At 51.6% G+C, this 25,019-nt stretch overlaps 11 protein-coding genes across 11 annotated transcripts; 5 read left to right on the forward strand and 6 right to left on the reverse strand.

Moving 5' to 3' along the window:
• Positions 1-4,631: 4,631 nt before the first annotated feature.
• CLAFUR5_07074 (Purine-cytosine permease FCY2) lies at positions 4,632-5,123 on the reverse strand (the record flags this gene model as incomplete). The annotated part of the gene is made up of 2 exons (XM_047906222.1): positions 4,632-4,871; positions 4,920-5,123. The coding sequence occupies 2 exons, from the start codon at positions 5,121-5,123 to the stop codon at positions 4,632-4,634; spliced, it is 444 nt and encodes a 147-aa protein (XP_047763385.1).
• A 671-nt stretch (positions 5,124-5,794) lies between these two features.
• CLAFUR5_07075 (2-oxoglutarate-Fe(II) type oxidoreductase ppzD) lies at positions 5,795-6,854 on the forward strand (the record flags this gene model as incomplete). The annotated part of the gene is made up of 2 exons (XM_047906223.1): positions 5,795-6,764; positions 6,814-6,854. The coding sequence occupies 2 exons, from the start codon at positions 5,795-5,797 to the stop codon at positions 6,852-6,854; spliced, it is 1,011 nt and encodes a 336-aa protein (XP_047762999.1).
• A 324-nt stretch (positions 6,855-7,178) lies between these two features.
• CLAFUR5_07076 (uncharacterized protein) lies at positions 7,179-7,907 on the forward strand (the record flags this gene model as incomplete). The annotated part of the gene is made up of 1 exon (XM_047906224.1): positions 7,179-7,907. One exon carries the CDS (start codon positions 7,179-7,181, stop codon positions 7,905-7,907), a length of 729 nt encoding a protein of 242 aa, XP_047762996.1.
• A 558-nt stretch (positions 7,908-8,465) lies between these two features.
• Positions 8,466-9,299, forward strand: CLAFUR5_07077 (uncharacterized protein; the record flags this gene model as incomplete). Its single annotated transcript, XM_047906225.1, has 2 exons — positions 8,466-8,576; positions 8,646-9,299. The coding sequence occupies 2 exons, from the start codon at positions 8,466-8,468 to the stop codon at positions 9,297-9,299; spliced, it is 765 nt and encodes a 254-aa protein (XP_047762998.1).
• Positions 9,300-9,434: 135 nt separating this feature from the next.
• CLAFUR5_07078 (uncharacterized protein) lies at positions 9,435-10,715 on the reverse strand (the record flags this gene model as incomplete). Its single annotated transcript, XM_047906226.1, has 1 exon — positions 9,435-10,715. The coding sequence occupies one exon, from the start codon at positions 10,713-10,715 to the stop codon at positions 9,435-9,437; it is 1,281 nt and encodes a 426-aa protein (XP_047763000.1).
• A 164-nt stretch (positions 10,716-10,879) lies between these two features.
• CLAFUR5_07079 (Major facilitator superfamily domain-containing protein 10) lies at positions 10,880-12,298 on the reverse strand (the record flags this gene model as incomplete). Its single annotated transcript, XM_047906227.1, has 2 exons — positions 10,880-12,172; positions 12,230-12,298. The coding sequence occupies 2 exons, from the start codon at positions 12,296-12,298 to the stop codon at positions 10,880-10,882; spliced, it is 1,362 nt and encodes a 453-aa protein (XP_047763001.1).
• A 614-nt stretch (positions 12,299-12,912) lies between these two features.
• On the forward strand, positions 12,913-14,409 carry CLAFUR5_07080 (Saccharopine dehydrogenase [NADP(+), L-glutamate-forming]; the record flags this gene model as incomplete). The annotated part of the gene is made up of 3 exons (XM_047906228.1): positions 12,913-12,944; positions 12,999-13,081; positions 13,154-14,409. 3 exons carry the CDS (start codon positions 12,913-12,915, stop codon positions 14,407-14,409), a joined length of 1,371 nt encoding a protein of 456 aa, XP_047763629.1.
• Positions 14,410-14,834: 425 nt separating this feature from the next.
• Positions 14,835-15,697, reverse strand: CLAFUR5_07081 (uncharacterized protein; the record flags this gene model as incomplete). Its single annotated transcript, XM_047906229.1, has 3 exons — positions 14,835-15,042; positions 15,098-15,333; positions 15,395-15,697. 3 exons carry the CDS (start codon positions 15,695-15,697, stop codon positions 14,835-14,837), a joined length of 747 nt encoding a protein of 248 aa, XP_047763628.1.
• A 729-nt stretch (positions 15,698-16,426) lies between these two features.
• CLAFUR5_07082 (uncharacterized protein) lies at positions 16,427-18,665 on the reverse strand (the record flags this gene model as incomplete). Its single annotated transcript, XM_047906230.1, has 3 exons — positions 16,427-17,541; positions 17,606-18,500; positions 18,564-18,665. The coding sequence occupies 3 exons, from the start codon at positions 18,663-18,665 to the stop codon at positions 16,427-16,429; spliced, it is 2,112 nt and encodes a 703-aa protein (XP_047763627.1).
• An 847-nt stretch (positions 18,666-19,512) lies between these two features.
• Positions 19,513-21,641, reverse strand: CLAFUR5_07083 (Cofilin; the record flags this gene model as incomplete). The annotated part of the gene is made up of 4 exons (XM_047906231.1): positions 19,513-19,647; positions 19,704-20,010; positions 20,832-20,841; positions 21,638-21,641. The coding sequence occupies 4 exons, from the start codon at positions 21,639-21,641 to the stop codon at positions 19,513-19,515; spliced, it is 456 nt and encodes a 151-aa protein (XP_047763626.1).
• A 1,069-nt stretch (positions 21,642-22,710) lies between these two features.
• On the forward strand, positions 22,711-23,962 carry CLAFUR5_07084 (uncharacterized protein; the record flags this gene model as incomplete). Its single annotated transcript, XM_047906232.1, has 3 exons — positions 22,711-22,849; positions 22,905-23,720; positions 23,796-23,962. The coding sequence occupies 3 exons, from the start codon at positions 22,711-22,713 to the stop codon at positions 23,960-23,962; spliced, it is 1,122 nt and encodes a 373-aa protein (XP_047763633.1).
• Positions 23,963-25,019: the final 1,057 nt, after the last annotated feature.

Genomic DNA, 25,019 nt, shown 5'->3' on the forward strand with positions numbered 1-25,019 from the left:
TATAGTAGGGATACCTCTAGTAGTTTAGCCTAGCTAGCGAGACGGAGGAGTAGATAGATAAGAGGCGGAAGTTAGAGGGGTTATAGATAGGGTAGTTATTAGGGCAGGCCTATAGCACTAGCGTACCCTTAATAAGGGAAATCTAAGACGAGAACGAGGGGGAAAAGATAGGCGGGAAGGAGGAGGGATTTTTACTAATACGGTTTCCCCTCTATATATACAAAAACAAGATAGTATAGCTATATAGGCCAAAGGGTACTATAACAGCTTAATAAAATATCTATCTATCTATATTATATAAGAACAGGCCCTTATAATAGGTGTCCTTAGGCTCGCCGGTAATGATCTAGTAACCGCTTAGCCTATTATTGTTATCCTTATTTTTGTTCTTATCGCTATAGCTACTACTACGGCCCTTACTACCGCGGCTATTACTACGGTTATTATTATCTTCCTTTTAACTAGTACCCTATACTATAGGTACCGTTTCCTCCTCTACTAAGGGTTCTCCGGAAAATATTACGAAGACTAATTAACCGTTAGTTATTAGTAGTACGGTATAGCGTATCTATTCGAGGTAACGCTTAGTCAGCTTTTATAGTAATATTTTATTACTCTTCTACTCGTTATATAGAGAAGTACTGTAGGCTAGAGCCTACTTCTACTAAATAGTAAGTAGGAAGTACCTACTAAGGTCGTTATACTCGGCGTAGAAGTATTTAAGTATCTTAGTCTTTAAAACTAACTAGCCTAAGTACTAGTTATCAATTCTACGTACGCTAGCCTTTTATAGCCTAGATAGCTTAAGTATAAGCTACCGCTTACGTAGTATATCGTCTAGGCTATACTTATCCTTAAGAGCCTAGTATCCCGCTCTAAGGATAGTCCGGCTATATATAAGCTCTTATTCTAACTCGGTCGTTATTCGGATAGGATAGGTAATAAGCTTTAATTACGTAGTAGTAAAGATATTATATATCCGTTACCTTTAGTCTATATCTATTTACTATAGCTTAATAAGGTCTCTCGCTATAATGTCTCCTACCGTATACGCTTATTAGATTTCCTTAAACATTAAGTAAGTAGGCTCTATTAGCTCGTTACTTAGTTAGTAAGGGTCTATATACTTCTAGATATTTAAAGACTCTACGTAGAGCTCTAGCTAACGGTTAAACTTATCCTATTAATTATAGCTCTTTAGAACTACGGTATTCTATAGTAGGGTACTAGTTACTCCGTTTTCGGTAGTAGCTATAACTACGGATAGAGAGGCTAGTAAAAGTTCTACGCGGGTTTACTAGGCCTAGGGGTACTACTATACCGGTTATAATAGTATTTTAACAATATAAAATCTACTTTAGGGCTTCCTTATCGTAGCAAATATTAGTAAGCGCTAGCCGGGCTTATAACTATTACGCTAGAAGTATAGGAAGTTATTATACGGGCTTATATAGAGTGTTTTAGAAGTAGAGTATATATTATATATATCTATCTAGAATAGACGAGTATTACTTATAAAGAGGCTATAGATAACTAATTAGTTACCTAGTTCTTAGCGTATATAGCCTTAAGTTTTGATAATAGGCTATTATTACAAGGCTATAGTAGGTAAGTATAGTAGTAGTTTATTAACAAAGTCGATAGCTAAAGAGAGAAGGTAGTTCTAAGAGAGAGAGGGCTTCTTAAGGGAAGCCGAGGTCGCGCTCGGGCCGGGCTTAGTCATTGGTGTCACGTGATCTCAAGTCACGTGACCTGATCCAAACCCTTTACTTACGGAGCTACCGTAATAGCTATTACCTATATATACGCTCGGATCGCGATATAGGGTCGCTAGTAAAGTAAGCTAATCCTTAATAGAGGCTCTAATAATAATTTAGGCTTTAGGTCAAATAGGTAGAGAAGTACTCGGGCTTATAACCTATTATAGGGGTAATTAACAAGTATAATATACTTTACTACCAAGCGGGCTATACTACCGAGCGGGCCACTTTTACTAAGAACTATACCACTTCGATAGATATAGCTATATAACTACTATTATAGCGTATATTGTCTTTAAACGAGGCTAAACTGACCTTAGCTATCTAGGCTACGAAACGCGACGCGACAATTACAAATCGACTTACTATAAAGGTATCCGACGCGTCTCTAACTATACTAGGGTATCGATTGAATAGACGACCTCCTCGGGGTGACTACGAGCCTAATTTGAAGAAGCTTATAGAGCTAGAAGAGAGTATGATACTTAAGTATATACTCGAGCTGGATCTTAGAGGTTTCCCGCTATTAAAGGCTAGTATATAAGTAATAGCCGATTTATTACTATAAGAGAAGGGTCTTTAGCCCGCTAGTCTTAATTAGACAGACAGGTTTATTAGGCGGTATCGTAAGCTAAAGGTTTATATAACACGTAGATACAATCGTTAGCGAGCCCTAATAGAAGATCTAGACGTTATCGAGAAGTAGTTCTTACTTATACGTAATATAAAGGAGAAGTATAGCATCCTTAACTAGGACACCTATAACTTCGACGAGATAGGGTTTATAATAGGTATTATTACGTCTTAGGGCGTCGTTACGGGTTTAGAAAGGCGTAGTAGAAAGAGGAAGGTCGTTTAATAGGGTAATAGAGAGGGAGTAGAGAGATAGCGTATTAGATAGCTCTTATATAAAGCGAGATTAGTGAGCTACGTAAGTCTAACGAGGCCCTTATATAGCGGAAAGTACGAAAGCGTAAGTATATTTAGTCTAGAGGGTCTCTAACCTTTGATAAGGCGTCGTAATTAATACCTCTAGAGAATACTAGAAGGTAGGAAGTGAGTAGAGAGTCGCTAGATAGTGTTCGGCTAGTACTAAAGCTACGACGCTATAAGCAATATAGCGAGTCGGAGTATAACGTACGCACCTATTAAGTAGACTCGCTAGATAGCGAAGAATCTGAAGAGGAATTGTCCTCCTAGTAACGATTTTGTAGGATGTCGTCGTGTTAAGATACCGTCGCAATTAAAGTGGAAGTGGTATAGTTCTTAGCAAAAGTGGCCCGCTCGGTAGTATAGCCCGCTCGGTAGTAAAGTACGTTATAAGCTTACTAAACTATAGAACGATAAGGGTAATTAGATACCTTCTAAATTATATAAGATGTATCTATAGTAGCTATAGATATTGTTAATATAGGGTGTGTGTGCTAAGTCCCGACTAATATAGTACTCAGGTCACCTGATTCATAACAAGGTAGCTCTGGGGTGACCCTTGTCTCCCTCTGTCGATCCCATGAGCATGTCAGCTACTGTATAACGACTTCAAATCCCACCATCGATCAAATTTCTCCCCATTCCTGACAGGACAGGACTTGACGCCATACACACTGCCTCTGCTACTGACACGAGTAATCAATAGCTACTACGATGCCGCAAGTAGCTCGATTTGAGTGCCAGGCTCGGGACTGTGGGAGGTCTTTCAGCCGGCAGGAGCACCTCCAGCGTCACGTGTTGAATCACTCGGATACTGAGCATACTTGTGAACGATGTCGGACTGTCTTCAAGAGTCCTGATTTGTTAGGTAAGCACATTGACCATGGGGTGTGGCAAGGCCACTTGGGGTCGTGGCTCGACACGGTCTTACAACTTGATGTGTTGCTGCATCACCTTGGACAGATGATACTGCATGGAGACTCATCATGGCGTGGACGTATTGTCACTTGGCTGATTGGGGTATAGAGAGGCATCTCAGCCGCCATCGCCAGGCTGACGCTCAGGGCAAGTCGCTGATGACAAGAAAGCGGCTGTACAAGGACGCGGAAGGCAGAGTTGTCAACAAGGTGCGTGTCTCATTGGGAGATACTGCAACGGACACACTGCTATTGCGTTGCTAGTAGCACCTGCGCAATTGCAGTTGACACAGATCCGATTTGCAGCGTCCCGCGAAGCAACGGAACACCGCCACCGCAGCAAGAGCAGATCAGGCTCTCACTTATCCTCCTTCACCACCTGGCAGCTCTTCAGACCAGGCGATATCCCCGTCTGGACTTGTCCCCCTTGCCCAGGACTCGGCACAAACGGGCCCTGCGGACACTGAGTTCTCAGGTATGTCTCTCGGAGGATGCGAGTGAAAGCCCACGGAGCTAAGGACGTTTCGTACATGTAGCACTGACGTTCGACAACCTGGTCGACGACAGCTTCTTCTGGGACAATCCACCGCCATCAACGTCCTACGAGCAAGGCTTCCAGTCCGGTCCGTTCGATGATATCTTCATGCCAGATACTGCGAGTTCATTTAATATGCCTTATACGACTATGAACAACTACAACTGGCTATTTGATCTAGGTATTGATCCTGATACGAATATGATGAAACACCAACCGTTGGCACAGCATGTCACGATACCGATTATGGAAAATGTACCTCAGAATGTAGTCGCCCATCGTGCACCAGCCGTACTTTTCGTAGGGGTGTATTGCTTTGATGCCGATGACGGCGATGGCCCAGGAGATGACCGCTACGATGATGACGCCGACCGCAACAGACAAATGCCCATCAGCAACGGCCGAGAGCATCTGCCCACCGACGACGGTATCGATCATGCCATAGCCAAACATTATCACCAGGTTCAACAAAGCGCAGATCCGACTTGGCTACCAGCCCATGGAGTATCTGGCAATGATCATGCTGCGACAGCCAGATTGAGGTCCGAATGTTGCGATGTAGCCAGTACATGCTGAGCCGACCATTACGCCGAAGACTGCGCACAAAGCAGAGTCGAGGAAGAAGAGACCGTATACGCTTGGGCCGAGCAGACCGAGAGCGACATGATTTGCGGTGAGATTGGCGCTGGTCCAGAGCGAGATCATCTGGATGTATCGCGAGAGATATGGCTAGAGTTGTCAGATTTGGGGCATTAAACAGGTGTAAGGCATCCTTACTGCCTGCTTCTCTTCAGGGGGTACTCTGGCAACGCCTCGAGTTTCTGTCAACTCAGAGCGTATGCTATACCACAGTCTCTTCGGCAAGGACTGTTGACCAACATAGCCCTCCCGAATGGAAGTCGCTGGGTTGTTGCTACTTCCAGTATCGTCGATATGTGCATATGGCTTGCCATTGCCTATCTCGGCATCATCTGTCGCCATGGCCGTTGTGTGGTTGAGCTGCAATTCTGCTTGGTACGCCATCTCCCCAGCGCAAGTGTCGTATGATGCTGCTTGCAAGAGTGCTGACTGGACTCAATAGACAGCGTTACACATGGTATACCCCATCATCAGCAGTCTTGCACATGCTATGCCAGTCACTGCCGTTGATAGAGTCTCGTTTGCAGCGCCAATCGACCCCATCTTCGTTTGACAGCCGGTCTTAGACAAAGCATCCATCTACTATTGGGATACCTTCAGTAGCATAGTGGCAGTCGCCTGTGTTCGTACTGCGCCAGCGAGGGTTATCGAGAGCTAGCAGTGCAGTATCCACATCAGTGACTGCGAAAGTGGACACCCAGGATCTCGTAGAAGGATGGGGTAATGTTGTCTCGCGGAGCAGATAGGCGTCGTAATGCAGAGATAACGCACTGTGACCGTTGACCATGCATGGGACGATGAGGAGACTGTCCTCTTATCGCAACTCACAACAACCCATGCTCTTTCTCCACATGGAGTTCCAGCCAAGACCCCATCCATGGTCTGGCTAGCGGCCGGCATGGCGGCCACGCTACTTTCATGCAGGCATGTGCGGGATCGTTCGAACCATAAAGAAGCCAGGACTTCATGACTCTAGCAATTTCGCCATCATAATGATATCCGCCACCAGCATCATGAAGCCAGCAGCCGTGACCACAGCAGTCTCAGAGGACAACCTCGAAATTCCTCTTATCGACTTTTCGGCGTTTTTAACAGATGATCAAGCGACTCGAAAGGCAACAGCACAAGCAATACTTGCCGGTTTCCAGAATGCAGGCTTCATATACCTGAGGAACCACGGAATACCGAAGGCCACAGTCGAACAGACATTCGCAGAGTCTGCCAAGTTCTTCGAGCGACCTCGCGCTCAAAAGGATCAACTTTCGTGGACAACACCTGAAGCCAATCGTGGTTACTCGCAACCGGGCCGCGAGAAGGTGACTGATGTGAGCGCTGCTGAAGTGGATCAAGTGCGAGCACAGGAAGGTGCAGATCTCAAGGAATCGATTGAGATTGGCAAGGAGGGCGAGCCGGGACTTCCAAACCAATGGCCGTCCGATGACGAAGGACAACTCTTCAGAGACCGTATGATGGAGTTCTTCGACCTGTGCAAGGACTTGCACTTCAAGGTAATGCGAGCTATCGCTATCGGGCTTGACATCGACGAGAACTGGTTCCACAGCTACTGCGATGCTGGCGATAACACTTTGAGGCTCCTGCATTATCCTGAGGTGCGATCGGATGTGTTCAAGAAGAACCAAAACCAGGTCCGAGCTGGCGCACACACCGACTATGGCAGCGTTACGTTCTTATTCCAGGATATGGCTGGTGGTCTGCAAGTGCTGAGTCCCAAAGGCACCTTTGTCGATGCGACCCCAATCGAAGGCACGATCGTTGTTAACGCTGGAGACCTGCTTGCGCGATGGTCGAACGACACTATCAAGAGCACAAAGCATCGTGTCGTGGAGCCACCAACCAAGTCAGATGTTCACCCAGCCAGATATTCTATCCCATACTTCTGTCATCCCAATCACGACAGCCTCATTGATGCGATACCGAACACTGTTACCGCTGAGAATCCGAGGAAGTATCCGGCAGTAAATTGGAAAGTCCCTTCATTGATTAGGGAGGGGGCCATACTGACAATGCAACAGTGGCGAGTATCTTGTACAGAGACTCCGCGCGACGTATTAGTCCCAGATACTTCACGAATGAACGACCACATATGATGTGCATTTTGCTTAGTCTCTGCACTGTGCCGAGGCTCTTGCCACAGTGTGCTCCATCCTTCTTTGCTGTCCTTTCGCGAAGTGCGTTTCTTTGATAGACTGCAATGCGATCCAGATGCTGCTGCTTCTGTCGCGATGTCTCTGGGCATTATGCGAGCTGTCTCGAAGACAACAGTATTCTGAACGCAACATATGTCGTAGACGCTTTGTTTCCTGATAGGATAAATGGTCGGCAACAGTCCGTCTGCTGACCTGCTTGTACCATGGCCCGATACAGTCTTCACTCACAATGGCTTCCAACGGACCCGAACAGAAGCTCATCGCGACATCCGGTGATCTTCGAGCTCTTCTGGACACGATCGATGGTCTGGATATCCATCCACTGGAATACTACCGCTGGAAGCCAGCACCTCTGTGTATCGACCTTAAACCCGTCGAGCTAAACGGCCAGGACTCCATCTTCATCCTGCCACTCTTCATCCATGACGCCGATATAGACACTGTCTACCTTGTCGACATCCTCACGCTAGGCGCTGCCGCATTCAGCACTGCCAACGACACTGGCACAACACTGAAAGGAATCCTGGAATCGACAACCATACCGAAGATGGCTTTCGACGTCGCCGAAGGCAAAGTTGCACTCGAGCAGCAGTACGACGTAAGTCTTGCACTTACTAAGGACCTGCAGGTGCAGGAGCTCGCCAGGCCAGACAAACGGCCAACAGCACCTGGGCCAAAGACCAAACGCCGTGGACCGCGGCCTGCGCCGGGCCCTATCGCATTGGTAGGCTGCGTTCAAAATGTGAAGGAGATCGAGATCTCCGAGCGGCGCGCCATGGTGGTTGCTGACGACGACCTGCGCAAGCTCTACGACCAGACCGAGGGTGGCGAAGCTGCGGTCTTCGTCCAGCGACCACTCAAGACGGAGTTAGTGCGGCATTGCGTTGACAGCGTGAGGTTTCTGCCGGAAATATACGAGAAGTACAAGTACAATCATCGACCGTACTATAAGACCTGATCGGACCAAGACCTGACTTGGGCGAGGACGATGGATCAGGAGCGGGAGAAAGCGCGGGACATGCTGATACTGCAGAGGATTGATTTGGTCGAGGTAGCGTCAGTAGTCGATCGTCGATAGCCCAGAGTGACTCGGCCATGTCGTGATGAACTGGTGAGTGCTACGAAGTTCCTTAAGCGCTAACCTTGTACCAAAACTTCGTGCGACATTTTAATCCAGATACCTCACGAATGAACGATGCTTGATGTTTTCGTCTCCGCAGCTGCATCGTGATCGCCGCCAGAGAATGCACTTATCTTTCCAAGCGAGTCACATGGAGCGTGGCGTCTTGTCTCATATCGCCCAAGTATGTTCCAGATGATGCTGTCTCGTTCTGCGTGTTTGCGAATGGTTTGCTTTGGGGTCTAATATCTCGAATCCACCATGTGTTCCGGATGCTTTGTGTCCGCCAAGAATAAAAGCTGGCGACAAATTTGTCGCTGAGGTGCCGATTCTTCTTCCTGAATCAAATAAACTGTTCGCATGACTTCTTCGTCGTCTTCACCCATCACCCAAACCATGGACTCTCAAGCGACCATGATCTCCACCTGCGAAGGCATCGAAGCTCTCATCGACGACATCCAACAGCTGCCGACTGGAACACCATCTCTCTTCATCGACCTCGAAGGCGTCAAACTCAGCCGTCACGGATCGCTCTCATTACTGCTGCTTCACATCGCTCCACTAAGCCAGGTCTAGATCCTAGACATCCACACCCTCGGCCAAGCAGCATTCTGCACGGATAACAGCGACGGTCTGACACTGCAACACATACTGGAAGCGGACGATGTCCCAAAAGTCTTCTTCGACGTCCGCAATGATTCCGATGCACTTTTCAGCCACTACGGGGTCAAGCTTGCAGGGATCGAGGATATACAGCTCATGGAGGTCGCAACTCGGACTGGCGGGAGGGAGTTTGTCCACGGGCTGGCCAGGTGCATCGACCGGGATCTCAGCATGCCGGCAGTGGAAAGAACCAGATGGCAAGCTATCAAGAATAAGGGACTTGCTCTGTACCATCCGGCGAAGGGCGGTAGTTACGAAGTCTTCAACGAGCGACCTCTTCATCCGGATATGCTGGCGTACTGTGGAGGCGATGTAGCCAAGCTGCCAGAGCTATACCAGGTCTATCGTGCAAAGTTGAGTCCACCTGGCCAGGCATTCTGGCGCCACGAATTGAAGCTGGCTACCGAAGCAAGAGTGCAAGCATCGCAAGCTCCGGGGTATGAGCCTCATAGCCAAACAAAGGCACGTAGCCCATGGAACGACAATTACATCCAGTCAGCCAGGAAGCGGTGGAACCAGGCTGTCAAGAACAAGCCGCCGAACGACTCTTCCAAGTCGAAGGCGTGATCTCGAAGAAGTCGACACGATGCGCAACTCCAAGATACTTGAAACTCTCTTTCCTGATGTTTTTGCGCCGTTGGACCAACATGATGTTCTGCTGTGCTGTCTGGTGTATTTGTTTACCACTTGAGCACCAAACGATCAGCCTTTAGCCTCGATAGCAGTAATTTCCTTCACAATGCCTCTCTTCCACAGCGCAAAGTCCGCTCTTCTCTCGTCGCTAAGCCAGTCGATCGAAGACTGAAACATAGTCGCCAGCCCAGGCAGTAATCCAGAAGGTCCCACCTCATCCTCGTCATCAACAGCAAGTTTCCCACCATGCTTTTCTTTCCGTCTCAGAGGAGTCTTGTACGGTTTCTTCCTGGGCGTGATCGCGTCGTCTTCGTCATTCTCGTCGGCGTCGCTCTCCGGCACTTCAAATTCGTCCTGATCGCCTGCTTGACCTTCGGGGACATTGTGATACCAGTCCATCTCCAGCCATCCGCAATCCTCAGCTTCGAGTGCATAGAAGCGAACATTCGAGTCCAGCTTATTGAGGCCAGTCGTGACTTCGTCTGGAATCGTGTCGCCCTTGTCCTTGCAGCACGTCTTCGCAGCATCAATAGCTGTTCTCCGTAACGCTTCATGCTCTGCATCTTCTGGACTGAGGGCCCTCATCTTGGCCGCAGTAAAGCAATACAATGCAACCAGCAACGCCGGCCACCTGGAAGGCGCTACACCACTCGCCGCCTTTGTTTCCTCTGCTTTCTGACTTGTCGTGGACTTCGCAGACTGCGGTGTTTTCCGCCGTCTCTTGCTCGGAGGATCGCTCTTGCTCTTGTTAGCGCGAGAGGCTATCTCACGTACTGCAGCCGCCGCTCCAACCATGATATGAGGCACTGCACTTGATATGCCCCCTACCTTGCAGATTGCGCGGACCAGTGGCATAGCGAGATCCGGTACATCGTCGTCTCGTTCGGCTTCATCGTGTTTCCGCTTCGAGCCTACTCTAGGCATTCTAATCGCGTCGTTCAATGGTGTCTTCGTAAGCGTATCCTTCGCCGTGACATAGCTGCTCTTCCCGGTACTCTTCCCACCACTGGTCGGCACATCTTTCACTCTATTCGTCTGCGGTGTACGAGGCGCATTCTGCTGGCGTGTAGTCGTCAAGGCACTGTCCAGATATTTGTATAGCTTGTCGTATACACGAGGCTTGACAGGTGGTGCAGGCTTCCCAACTTCGAGGTCCAGACGCTTCGCTGATCTGTTGCATGCAATGTGCGCACACGCGTATGTTCTGCCGATCTCTTCCTCTGGCTTGAGGGACGCGGCTTTAGCGCGTGATTGTGATAGCAAGGAGCTGGCGAGGGCGATGAGGTCGGGCGGGAGGTAGGCTATGGTGGGTAACAGGCTGGACAGTGCCAGTTCGACCGGTGTCGGCATTGCTGTGAGCTCTTGGTTGTGTGAGGAGGATTGTGCAAGGACACAAGACGAAGGTGGGAAGTTTAAAGGATGAAACTTGGAGATTCAACGCGTCTTCCCCGCGTCCACACGTGAAGCTAAAGTAGATTCCATCTCGACTGACACATTCGTATACACTCCAATATCTACTGGGCCTTGACTGCGGTCCCGTTTGCCTTCACAGCTTTGGCTGGCTTCTTCATCTCCAGACCCTTCGGTGGCTTCAGTCCTCCAAAGACCAGACCAGTTACCGCCACCATGCCACTACCTCCAATGATGTATGCTGTCTCCCTACCAGCCCACCAGTATAGCGAGCAGAAGATAAGGGGTCCGAGTGCTCGTCCTACCTGACCGAAACCTCTGTGGTGTCCTAGCTTTTCTCCTCTCCGATCTGCGCTGGCCTCGAAACTGCTCAAGCTGTTCAGACCGGTCACGACAGTGCTGCTTGTGATAGCCAGCAACGTTGCTGCGCCATACAGGGCACCCTGTGTCTGAAGTCGCGAGAGCAAGAAGAACGCTACTGCCGCACTTGCAACACCAAGCTGAACGACTCGCAGTGGATGCATACGTCTGGTAACACCTCCTTGGAGGACACTCGCGACCAGGCCAATGAAACCAAGAAGCTTTCCAGAGTCCTTACTGCCGTATGCAAAGAGGTCGTAGGTCATGAAAGGTAGCGAAAACTCCATGCCGCTGAAGAAGAGAATGAAGCTAAAGTGCGTCAAGTTGAGCAGGGTATGACTGTTCGTCCTCTCCCTCTTGCCAGTGCCCTCCTTGACTGCATCTGCGTACGACGTGCCAGGCTCTGTGATCGGAGTCTGGTTCGTTGGGTGTGTCTCGGGCAGCGCGTAGTAGATGTAAATGGTCTCCGTTACGATCAGAGCCAAGCTGACGCCAGCTGCTGTTGCGAATGGATTGGCAGATACGGTAGTGATGGTCGACAGCCATGCGCCCAAAGCTGGGCCGAAGGTGAAGGCCACCGAGAAGCAAGCTCCGACCAAGGCCATTGTCTTACCGCGGTCCTGGTCGGTACTGATGTCTGTCGCGATGGCGAGAGCCAGCTGCACATTGCCCTCGCTCAGACCACCAACGATTCTGCTTGCCAGGAAAGTGCGGAAGTCTGTTGCTGCACACCATAGTGCGACTGAGGCGATGTTTCCGGTCATTGACCAGAGAAGTGCTGTCCTTCGTCCATATCTATCCGAGAGAGTCCCGATGATCGGCGAGGCTATCGCTTGACATAATGAGAACAGGGAGCCCAATGCTCCTCCTAGCAGGACGATGTCATAACGATCATTGATGGGCTTCTCGAAGCTGTTCTTGTAGGCGTTCAAGCCGTGGATGACGTTCGCGAGGAGGGTCGAATCGGACTGGGTTTCGACATTGCGGTAGAACTCGAGGAGTTTCGGGAACAGAGGCAAGATGAAGGTAAAGGATACCTAGGGGACATCGCGTGTCAGTGTAGAAGACGCAGAGAAGACAAAGCTGATGCTCACCAGGTCCAAGATCAAGGATATAACAAGCACTCTGAGCACCTTCTTGCGCTGTACAGCTGACACTGCCATGACTGTAGTATATACACGAAATCGCTTCAACCAGTACTGCCAGCAGGTCTGGAAGAAACAGCGCGAGACAGCGCAGCCAGTGCAATTAGTATTACCTCCTCACGACCCAAAGCAGCCACAGCCTACGCGATGGCGCGTAGTGCAAGACAAGATTCGCCTCGGCCAACGGCAAATAGCCAAATGGGCTTCTGGGGATGCCGCGTTGAGCTCACGACAAGTGACAAGTGTTCTGACCTTTGGGAGCCACGGGAGCTCTCGTGAATCGTGATGGTCGACGAGACACGTGCGAGACTAGACGACACGGAAGCAGCTCACTCCCGCGGCAAGGCGGAGGATGATGATGATGATGATCTGCGAGACGTGATGGCAGTGGTGGCGCCATCTCATGATTGTGGCTGCTGCAATCCCTGCTCGCGGACTTGAACCCCGCAGCATGAGCCACGGCCCACGAGGAAGGTGACCCTGGCGACATCGGTGAAAACTCTGGGTGGGGCAAGGGAAAGGCATCAAGACTGTATCGCTGTCGAACGCCGTGACTAAGCGGCGACTACACATAAAACTCGTCACCGGACCAAGCCGCATCAACCATAGACAACTCATATACAACTACCATCATGACTACCGAACTTTCAAACAGCAAGGCCAAGTAAGTGATGTCCGTTCAGAGAGGCATTGACGTAGTGCTGATCATACGCCACAGGAAGGTGCTCCTTCTCGGATCTGGCTTCGTCACGCAGCCAACCGCCGTTGAGCTTGACAAGGCTGGCGTGCTCGTGACTGTTGGTCAGTGATAGACCTAACAGAGTGGCATTGGCAATGCCGCTCTTACCATTGACGAGCTAACACTTTATACAGCCTGCAGAACTCTCAAGTCTGCCCAGCAGCTCGCTGAGCCATTGAAGTACGCCAATGCCATCTCTCTCGATGTCTCTGACGCCAAAGCATTGGAGGAGCAGATTGCCAAGGTCGACCTTGTCATCTCCCTCATCCCATACACCTTCCACGCCACCGTCATCGAGGCGGCTATCAACCAGAAGAAGGACGTCGTCACCACTTCCTACGTCTCCGATGCCATGATGGCACTCGACCAGAAGGCCAAGGACGCCGGCATCACTGTCTTCAACGAGATCGGTGTTGACCCAGGTGTTGACCACTTGTACGCCGTAAAGACCATCGACGAGGTCCACAAGGCCGGTGGCAAGATCATCTCGTTCCTTTCGTACTGCGGTGGCCTTCCAGCACCAGAGAACTCGGACAACCCACTCGGTTACAAGTTCTCTTGGTCGCCTCGTGGTGTCCTTTTGGCAGCCCGCAACAACGCCAAGTTTTACAAGGACGGCAAGGTCGACGGCGTGGAGGGTCCTCAGCTCATGAGCACCGCCAAGCCATACTTCATCTACCCTGGCTTCGCATTCGAAGCCTACCCCAACAGAGACAGCACTCCATTCCGTCAGCGCTACAACATTCCAGAAGCACAGACTCTTATCCGCGGCACTCTCCGATACCAGGGCAACCCAGCTCTTGTCCAGGTCTTCCATGAGCTCGGACTCCTCAGCGAGGAGCAGCAAGATTACCTCAAGGAGCCAATTGCGTGGAAGGACGCCTTTGCCAAGATTGTGGGATCTCAGAGTGCAAAGGAGAACGACCTCACATGGGCAGTCAGCTCCAAGGCCAAGTTCAGGAGCACCGAGGACAAGGAGCGCATTCTCGCAGGTCTGCGATGGTACGGCTTCTTCAGCGACGACAAGATCGAGCCACGCGGTACACCTCTGGACGTCGTCTGCGCCACTCTTGAGAAGAAGCAACAGTACTTCGAGGGCGAGCGTGACCTTCTCATGCTCCAGCACAAGTTTGAGATTGAGTGGAAGGATGGCAGCAAGGAGACTCGCACATCCACACTCACTGAGTATGGTGAGCCAGTCGGCAGTGGCGGCTACAGCGCCATGGCACGACTTGTGGGTGTGCCATGTGCTGTTGCAGTGCTCTTGGTACTTGACAAGACCATCAGTGACAAGGGTATTCTCGCACCAGTCACGCCCAAGTATGCCGACCCGATTCGCCTCAAGCTGTTGGAGTACGGCATCGAGTGCAAGGAGAAGACTATCGCATAGTGTGCGAAAGCTTCTTCCTAAATCTTGATATAAGGCCTCACGAACGGCGTTGCACGTAATATCCAGTCTGCGATCAGCATGGGTCCACGCGACGGACTTCCGTAGTCATCATGCGATAATTTGGTGGTCGTTGGCATGAGGGTCGCATGCCGCAAGGACAGTCTATGAGCCATAGAAAGGCAGCGAGAGTCCTGAAGACACGCCATTTGCGAGCTTGATGAGGATCAATAGAGTACAGGCATAGACGAAACCTCAAAAGAACATGACGACTATGCAATATACTCGCTAACATTTCTCCTCCCGCCATTACCACATCGATCTCTCCTAACAAGAAAACACCAACATTATTATCAAAACGCGGAAACACATCTAAAACCATGGGGACAGAAGAAGAACCTCAAACACGATGACCGTACCGATCCTTTCTACCACCCACGCGGAATCACCGGCGCATCATCCCGCACCTCACGCCGCTCCGTCTCCTCGTCGCGCTCGCGGTGGCCACCTGTGTCTAGACCACCCGAAGCAGCTTCCAAGGCGTGGAGGGTCGCGTGCCGGCGATTCTTCTTGGCCCTCTCCTCCTGTGTCTCCTGGACCTCCGTAATCTCCGGGGTCACCTTCTCCCCTGTAAACCTGTCAACAAGTCAGCCCAAGCTCGTAACGCGTCAATATTGACGTTGAGACTTACCCAGCCTCCTCGAGAGGGTACGGAGGCGGTACAGATTCACCGCGATTCGAAGGACCTTCTCCTGCATCTTGCGGATCCTGGGGAGCACGATATCCGTCACCGCCGTCTTCTTCGTCGGAGTAGTCGTGGCGACTGGGACGTTCTGATTCCGGGATGTAGTGGATGTGCTTATTCTTGAGCATCTTCTTCTCGTACTTCTTATAGTCGCGTTCAGCCTTCTTCAGACCTTGGTGGCGCTTTTACACATCAGCACAGCCCTCCCACCTCCTCTCTTACCCCCGGCATCAATATACACACCTTATACAGCGCATTTTGCAACGCAAGATCCTCATCGTCCCATGTACCTTGGCTGTATTGAGCCTCGTCGGTGATGTAACGACGCCAGATGTAGCGGAACATGGACTCGGGCTTTTTGGCGGCGATGTGCTTCGTGGTGAGGGTAGGGAACTGTTCACGGGAGAAATTGTTGGAGGGGTGGGCGAATTGGTGCCAGTCGCCTTTTGAGTCCTGGACGTAGCCGGGTTCGCTGGGGACTAGGGGGTTGGTTGGCTTGGCCTTTTCTTTTCCTTTTCCTTTTCCTTTTCCCTTGTTGACGGACATGGTGGAGTGGCTGTGATGGGTGAGAGGGTGGGTTTGGAAGGTAGTGTCTGGGAGATCGCTCTACTGTAAAGGAGCTGGAGGGTTGCTGTGTCGTGGTGGTAGGCGGGTCGTGGTGGATGGTGATGGTGTGGTAGGAGAGAGGGAGGTCGGGATATGTTTTGGGCGGTTGCTGAAAGATGCTTTAGTCACAACTGCGTCCGCACTTCTACACACAGTATGCTTGAAGATCTTCTGATCCCGTGACGAAGTAGTGAATGAAGCAGACGCGAGTTGGGCAGTGCACAGCGCGCGTTTGCATAGCAACCACAATCGTGATAACGTGATCGATCTGGTCAATAGCTATTCACCAATTGTACTTGTCTCTTCGAGTTCATATTTTTTAGGGCAGAGCTTTGCGTTCTTGTCGTATCTTGCCACACAGCTAACTCACCACGCACCTGTTCGCCACCCGCCATGTTCGACTTCGTACCCGACACCGAGCGCCAGCGCGTACTGTCAGAAATGGACGAAGAGATGCGACAAAGCAAGGCGCAGCTCACTAAGCTAAAGCGCGTCCTCGAGCGACGCAAGATTAGACGAGGACATTTCGATAAACTATGGTCAGATACAGAGTCTATCCGCAACAGTCGAGTCAGCTTTGCAGAGATTCCACTCCTCGAAGTCCTACAGACTTGGTCAGTACAAATCCCTCCCTCGAGCGTCGCTGCGGACGATAACATACTCACCCTTTCACAGACCCTGTCCTTCACCCACAATCCTCAGAAGCTCTTCATGCGGTATATCAACCGGCTCTTGCACAGGTAAGTGCACCCCAACCGCCTGCTCCGACACACTCTTCGCTCTCTTTCTCGACGGCCCGGACCCCGTCGTATTCTCATCCTCATACTGAAACTTACACTCCAGATTCGCCGCAATCCCCGGGCTCCCAATACTCTGCCTCTTTTCCTTCGACCTCATAAGTCTCGGCCCAGCCGGCCTCGCAGTCATCACACCCCGAAACAGCACGCCTGTCTCTGGAGTCGGAGCCCTTGGCCTACTCATCTCACCTGTCGGCGAGGGCGTCGAGTTCACTCTCGACTCTTTACGCTTGGGAGGTGAAGGCGTATTCCTCGCAACACTCGGCCCACACGCGAACTTCGGCATCACAACCTTCGGCTCCGCAGGTCCTGCTTCCCACCATGGGATGTGATCTTTCTGGAAGTCTGGGAGGATTGGCGCACCATTTGGTGTTGTCATTGGTGTGTCGACTCGTTCTTCACGGCCCTTATCCTTGGCGCGTGTGATCTTGACGCTTTTGATGTTCGGCTCGAGAAGTCTGGTGAAGGACTGGCTTCTCGCGATCCCGATTTCGACCTCGGTTTCTTCTTGTATGGTAGATTGCTCTGTTGTGGAGGTGGAACTGGAGCTCAGGCACGAGACGTAGTCGCTGGCGCTGGCACTGTCGCTGATGACCGGGCTGGGTTGATCTCTTCTCGACCCGGGAGACTCGCTAGCACTGGCGCGATCACTGATGGCTGAAGTGCTGCGATCCTGGTCCGGAATTGGAGATGCTACCTCGGGAATCGGCGACAACAGGTGTGGGCGCTGACCATGATTGATGGTGCGGGTTCGTTTAAGTTGGCAGCGATCTGGCATACCTCTCGTCGTCTGCAATTCAATTGTCTCCTGCAAATTGCTCGCAGCCCTCTCACGAATACCAGCCCAGTCATCGCTTCTTCGTCGATCGATATTGTCAATCTCATCTTGATCTTGCTGTCCAACATAGCTCGTGTCCTCGGTCGAATAGTCAGGATGGACCACAGCAAGTTTCTCACGATAGTTGGTCTGAGCCCTCGGTGATTCTGCTAGTATAAGGGCCATTCAGAGCGCTACAGTCGTGAATGTCATAGTCATAGTCATCCTCGTCACTATCGGTAAGATGCTCGTGGAATCGTGATTTGCGCTCCGCATGAACTCCAGCGCGCTGTATCTCGGCTTCAAGCTGGACCTTCTCCACGGCCGTCAACACGGGTTGTGCATCTTCAACGTCGCCTCGTCTGGTATCGATAAAGCCCCGCTCGGTATGTCCATCCGTCTCGTCCTGTGTTGCCGACTTTGCTGCCCTTGCGTCTAGCCACTTCTGTGCCAACGCTCTGGCCCTCGCATCGCGCTCTGCGCTAAGGTTGAAAATCACATCGTCGTCAATAACAACTTCTTTCACCGACTTTAAAGAACCATCTGGGCTGGTTATGACACGGAAACTTTTTTGAGCGCCTTCATTCTCTCGCGCCACAGCAGCGCCAAGACTCTGCTTCCACTTCTTGAAGCGAACACCGATGACTCCAAGCCTTTTGCGCGTACCCCGGTCACCTCTTCTGTTCTCCTTGTTGTTCTCTTCCAGCGAAGCTTTCGATTTCGATGGCGGCAATTTGCGAAGCCTGTTGCGAGGACAATTGCTGGCCATTCGCTTCAGCCATCTGAAGCGTGGCTTCTTCGCATCGATTTCTTTCTCCAGAGGACTACTCAAGTCTGTCGACGACTTGGGCGAGTCACCAATCGAGTCTTTCTTTATGCTCTCGCTAATGGTCGACTTTCTCTTTTTGAAGACTGAAAACCTTCTCTTGGGGAGAGTGACGCCCTCCGCGTAGTCTGGGTGATCCTCGGTGGAATGTGTCGCATACTGGTCTTGGTTGACATGTGACGGTTGCTGATCCGTCGAATCGTCACGATCAAGATATAGCGCTGTTGTGTTGAGTTTGAGAACTCCTGTGACTTTACGCAGCCGGTGCGGCGGTCGCGACGGCGAAGCGCTTCGATCGGCGTGCTATGAGGTTGTCGTATTGTCCGAATATGACAGGCTGGCCGCTCTTGTGGGTGCCTCGGACACCACAGCGCCCTGAAGCGCGTGTATTGTCTTATCAAACTGCTCCTCATACCTCTTGACCCGATCAAGTACCGGTATGCCGCTGAAAGGGTAGTCAAATGACATGATGTCGACACTATCCTCGGCGAGAAGTGTATGGTGCTGTTATATTTGGCACTTTGCCGATGTATGCGATGTCAGGCCTGAGACAGCAGTTATTGTATGTATTGATGCTGCTGTTCTGGTAGCAAGCCCTGTGGAAATGAGTGAAAAAGCTCAGTGAGGCGATGCGATCCAGAATCACTCTGCTTGGTTAGATTGGCAGGCAAAGTGCAGCTCATGCATGGCCAGTAGCGAGCGACAACACGAGAAAAAAAATAAGAAGCTAGGACAATGTTGCAATGAGAGCTCTGCCAGTTCGGCGCGACAGCAAATTCGTGCAGTGAAAGATAAAAGACGCACGCGTGGAAAGTATCAGTGCAAAAATGTCATACCGAAACGTTGGTCCTATGAGAATGTCAGCGATATAGCTTGTCCGAGGGCGCCAGGTGAAATTGATTACCAGCTGCGCATAGGCCAAATTTCTTTCACAAAGCGCACGAGAGTGCAGCGTAATGCACGTTCGCGCGGTCGTGAGCTAATCGCATACCATCCTGCTGTGTAATCTGAGCTTCATGTGCGGGCTGTTGTTTCAGTCCAAAGTCAGTTCGCTTGCTGCAGGCCAGGGACCACGATAGCGGCTATTCGTTAGTGGATTACCAGAGGAAACAATTAATCGTTCATAAGTTGGTCGTCTACTCGGTATCTGCATGTGGTTTGGCGCAATGCTGGTCGTTCTGATCCAAAGCACACATGTCCATGCTTCCGTTCACGCTGTCTTCGGCCCAGTTCTGTGCCTCTGTATTGGTGCCGCCTTCATCTTCAGAACACGCGATCTGCGTGGAGTGTCGCTGTGGGTGGTACTATGTCGCGTTTAACGACCCTTGGAGACCCTCTGGACGACGCTGTCGTGCTCGATGTCATCGGCGTCGTTGGCTTGGATATCAGCGGCAATACCGTTCAGTGCGCGCTTGAGTGCATCCTTGGAGGAAGAGTACATCATGCGTGGCTGTAGTCATTGTCAGTGGACGTCAGACTCAATCCACCATGTATCCAATCACTCACGTATTGCGACGCATCATCTGGCACCCAAGAGATGAAGGTGATCTTGCTGCGCTTGCCCTCACCGCCGTCCGCATCGTACTCGACATCGAAGACGGCGTATCTGCCACCAATGCCCTCCTCACCCCTCTTGTTCTTGCTCTTGGCGTTGGTCAGCTTCTCGCGGAACTTGCTGTAGTCTGGGTCGGTGGAGGTCTCCTCAACGACAATCTCTTTCCAGTCGTCGGAGATCTTGTAGATGATCCACTTGGTCGACTTGCCGAGCTTGAGGTCGTTGAACGCCTGGATGCACTCGGGTGCGACCGAGACTCTGTGTGGGAGCTTTGTTAGTGGCCACATTCTCGCCAATGCTTTTGCTGATCGCCAGCGGGAACGGATATTCATGATCGTGGGCGATGGGAGTGGTAAACATACCCTGATTGTGCCTGTCGAGTTCGAGTCAGCATATTGGAGCTCCTCATGATGTCTGGGCGGAGGGTGGTACCATGTCTGTGGTGTTGTGGGGTGGAGACAGATGTTCGCAACAGTCGCAACCTAAGCAATGGCCGTCAGCGATCTTTTGTCCTGTGGCTATGTTCGTCGCAGGCGAGGATAGTGGCTGCCTAAGTGAGCGCCAAGGGCGTGCTTCGTCTTACTTTACGTGGGCGTTTTGTGGCCAGGCAACACGGTGAGGTGAATGTTCGGGGCGTGGTTGTAAGATATGAGGGCGGGTGTGGCAGAGACGGCAGCAACAGTGCAGGTGGTGAGTGTTTTGAATGTGGACAGTGGGCCCCTCCGACAAGGGTCTGCGGCGAGCGGGACAACGACGCCATCGGCAGCACACCTCTTGGCGTCAGCTCCTTTCCCTTTCACTTTCACTTCAGTCTCTGCGAAGGCCAAGCAACAATACCCATATCATCCCATCAGATGCAGCTTCTACAGCGACAACCCGAACAGCCCCTAGACACAACGCGGCCCAGAAGGTGTTTGACATCTTGGAACTGGCAGGAATGATACTCCAAGAACATACGGCTGCCAGCATTGCGGACGCTGTCCGCAACAACGAGCCCCGGCTGGAGCCTCTACAGTCGATCAGCGCAGTACGACGGGTCAGCGGTGCTTTCGATCGAGCCATCGGCTGGATGTCCAAGCCCCGAGCTTGCTCAAGTGTTCACGGACTATATCAACAGCTCCAAACTCTATCGCCATGTCGCTCCGCGGTTGTGGCTTTTCTACCAGCTGCTACCTGGCTGGAAACACGGGTATAAGTTCCATCTACAGACTCGGGGCAACGACTTTCGTATACTGCTATACTCCATTAACAATTCCTCGAGCTCTCCTCAAAGGTCACTCGAGCTAGCACGCAAGATAGAGTTGAAATTCGCCAAATCGGGCAAAGAGGATCCGGCTTCATGGCGACAACTTCGAGCCTCTAAGCACCGTGGCTGTGTTGTACTCGACTCACCAGGTCTCAGCGTACCACAGTTCCGGTCGTACTCGAAAGGCCAAGAGACTGGAACTAAACTGGCCGACAAATCTAAGGCCAAACTTATCAGATTGAAGCCTACCGTCACACTGAGTGAGGTCTTCGATGCTTACAGTAACTGGCTCTTCTTTCTCCCTGCAGAGGCTCTGGTGCTCGGTGAATGGGGTCGGTCCGACTTTAGCTCTTGACTGTCAACCGTCTAGCTAACCACATAGCTGTTTCGTGAGGTATTGCTGGAGCAAGAATGGTGAGTGCTCCTGGCGTCCATGATATAGCCGAAGCTTTGCTGAAGATTGCTCTTCAACGTCTTAAGACTCGTCCAAAGACACAGATAGAATGTCCCTATGAACCTTCGGGCTCACCTTCAGTTCCAGTCTCTTCGTCCTCTTGTCCCATTTCTCTGGCTCTCAACAGCAAGCGCTGGTAATACTCTCGCGCGTGCATCTTGATGTTATCAGTCTGACCAAGGAGCACATCCTGGTACCATTCGAAGACATTTCCAAGAGTGGCACTCTCCACGAAAATCACGGTGGAGATGCGAGGAACAGACCTATCAAAGACCCTCGAGATCATCACCTCCAGCTTGCCTCCATTCCCTGCCCGTGTGGCGCGCCACTTCGCCTTCGAGCGTGCTCCTTGATCCCTGCAGAACCGATCAAGCCTCATGATGGTTGAATCGGCACCAGTTCCTAGCACATCTAGCTTAGGAACTCTGACACCGAGCTCATATCGGCCACCAGGCTGTCGAACGTCGAAACTCTCCAACCCGACCAACTTCTCCATGAGCCAGAAAATCTCGCCTCCACGGCCCTGCCATGTGGATTTCCATGTCTCCATGCGACGCCGTAGCTTGGGCGAGCCTGTGATGGTCTGGTCGAAGTCATCGCTGACGCGGCGCAGGGTGCAAAGACGCTGGAGCACAAGCATGTATTTCTGAGGTTCCCAATTCCTGCGTTTTCCTGCTATCGGGTGAGCATCATCTGGTGGCATCTCACCGGGTTCGATGTGGAGGAGGATATTCTCGAGCAGCTCAGGGATGGCGAAGACGCGAAGGGCGGCGGGACGGGGCTTGGGTTTCGGTGTGGGTGCTGGGGTGGTGACTGTTGGTTCATTAGCGTGATCGCAGAAGATGGTATGATGAGTCTTATACTGGTCATGATGAGTGGCACGTCGCCCGAGTCTCCATGTGTGCTCGGCTTCTTAGTTGATTCGTCACCGAAGACGGCATCACTCCAATCTTCCTCCGTATCGGAAGGGGGGTCCCAGTCGTTATCACTGTCACTGTCCATCGTAGAGGCGGTACTCTACGAGCAGTTGAAAGAAAGAGGGGGTCAAGGTGACTATGTGTTGCGGAGTGGCCTTTGATGGTGTAGCGGAGAATCGCGGCTCTTGCCGAGTGTCACTCACTGCAGCATATGCATTTCGGAATTACGTCAGGGCCTTGTCCGGTCAGCTGGTCCACGAAATTCCCACTGACGCTTTCTTTCTACACCAACCCACACTCTCAACTCTTCTCGCGCGACACATCGCCGTCCAGCACACGCGATGGATCACGACACCGACGACGAGTGGGACCCTCCCTCCGACGCCGAGGAGCAGTTCTTCGATGATGGGTACTGCCCAGAGGCGATGCAAGTGGCCAACGCCGACGAAATATCAGGAAATCGCCCTGTCATCAAGACTGGTATGCAACATCGTCGCAAGCCGCCTTACTCCGCTGCTTACTGACCACAACGCAGACATGGACCGACCGTGCGCCAAAGTCTTCAGCATGCCTGAGCTGATGGAGAACATCCTCCTCATGGTAGCCGACGCCGCCGTCGATGGCGCCAATGCATCGAGCACACCACGTCTCGAACCCATCCAAACTCTCACCGGCTTGCCTCGCGTGAGCAGCGACTTCTTCCAGGCCATGAAGACCACGAAGCTGGCACGCAGCATTCGCAGCTGGCAGCACGAGAACCAAGAAGTGGTCGCCGATCGTGGCAAGTTTATGCAAATATGCCAGCTTGTTGGTGTCGAGAACGAATACAACACCATCGCCGCGATCAACTACAGTACCGCCCCACGCCTCGACCTCACCTTCAGTCCCGGCCCTAAGGTCGAGGCAAAGCATGCTCGCTGTCCAGTCTTCTGGCTCTTCCAGCACCTCATCGAAAAGAAGAACCCTCAATACAGGATTGACGCTGATGCAGGATCTACCGGCATACTCAGTGGTGGCATTTCCAGTGGTGGCACACATACTGCGCCACTCTATCCTCCAGTACTTGCTGCATATTACACTGCCAACAGCCCAGAGGACGATGACGACGAGGAGGAGGACGAGGAGGACAAGATCCGCGTGGACCCAATGCCTGGGACACTGGCGATCACTATCCCCAAGTTCTACCTCAACACCAACTCCCTCCAAGGCCCAACACGCATGCTGAACACATTCCTCAAGTCAAACATGGCCGGCGAGAAAGCCACTTGGCGCAACATCCAGGCCGTCAACGGCGACAAGCTTACTATCAGCTTCGACAATGTCTCTGCGCGGTATGATGGTAGTTCGAAGCGTAAGTACCTCCACAAAGATGCCTCCACAAAGATGCCCCTGTCTCAAGTATGAAAGCTGATAAGTACTCTCACAGGGCTCCACTACAAAGTGCGCCTCACCTTCGACCGTGATGCAACTCTTGGCGAAGTCTTCCAGCAGTATCACGACTTTGTCAAGCGATCTCGAGAGGAGCACTGGAAGCTGAGTCAACACAAGGATGCACGGATCCATGGCTACACCCATCCTGCGTTCAAGCCGTAAAGAACAACCTTACGCTTCGAGCCCAGGTCGTAAGTGAAATACAGTTGGAAAGGCTAGTGTTGGTTCGACGAAGAGTTATCGAGTTTGTTGAAGTCGAGGGCGGGCTTCGAGTTGCGTACACCGTCGAGGTCAATGAAGCCTAGTACCGGTTGTCTGGAGCAATGGACAAAGGAGCGTGTCTTTTGTCTGCCTTGGCTGACTTTTGTTGGAGGCTCGTTGGATTCCACGCATGAAATGAGTCTAGGCTCGTGCAAGCAGATCGCTGTCAGAAAACATGTGCATGCACTAGCTCAAATCCCCATCTCCGTCCCCTCAACCCCATCCATCCCCTCATACGTAAAACGCCTCCACCTTCCATCCTCCCACCCCCTCCTAAACCTCAAGGCCCCCCACAGTCTGCCTCCTAACCCCCGAATCCTCAGTCGTCCCACTCACTTCCATATTCATAAACACCTCCGCCGTCCTCCCCCCCCCCCTTTCTCATCAACATGACCACTCACATCCATGACCTTGATAGCGTAATCCGGGTTCGCCAGCGATACAGTCCTGATGTACGCAGAGTAGGCGTGAATATCTAAAGGCGCGGCCGGCCAAGGCGCCATGGGTGTTGCGGTGAAGTGAGGGTCGATGTATTCTGATAGTAGTGGTCTGGTGGGATTGGTCGGGTCTTCTTCGTTGTAGAGGCGGTTGTTGACGGTACTTATGGATGCACGGGAGATGGCTCCGAGGTGAAGGCCAATGGGCCTGGACTGTGGAGAGGAGTTCAAGTGTTGTGTCTGACGGCGTCGAACCACTGGAGTTGGTATTTGTGGATGTCATATCGCATTTCGAAACTCTTTGTGCAATATCAAGCGTTTTCCGTTCTTGACGACGTTCAAATGTACACCTGTCCTACATGGCCAGCTATACAGATGCCTCAAGTAAAAACCGTCCAGGGACGATCGATGGATGAGGTCGGCTTAGACGTTGCCAACATCCTTGGCGGTGGAGTCGCCGTTGCCCGCTATGTCATCGCGTGGCGAAGGAGCGAGACGCATGTGAAGGGCAGGGGTGCTGC

This window comes from Fulvia fulva, chromosome 6 (assembly GCF_020509005.1).
Source record: "Fulvia fulva chromosome 6, complete sequence".
Taxonomy (NCBI): Eukaryota; Fungi; Ascomycota; class Dothideomycetes; order Mycosphaerellales; family Mycosphaerellaceae; genus Fulvia; species Fulvia fulva.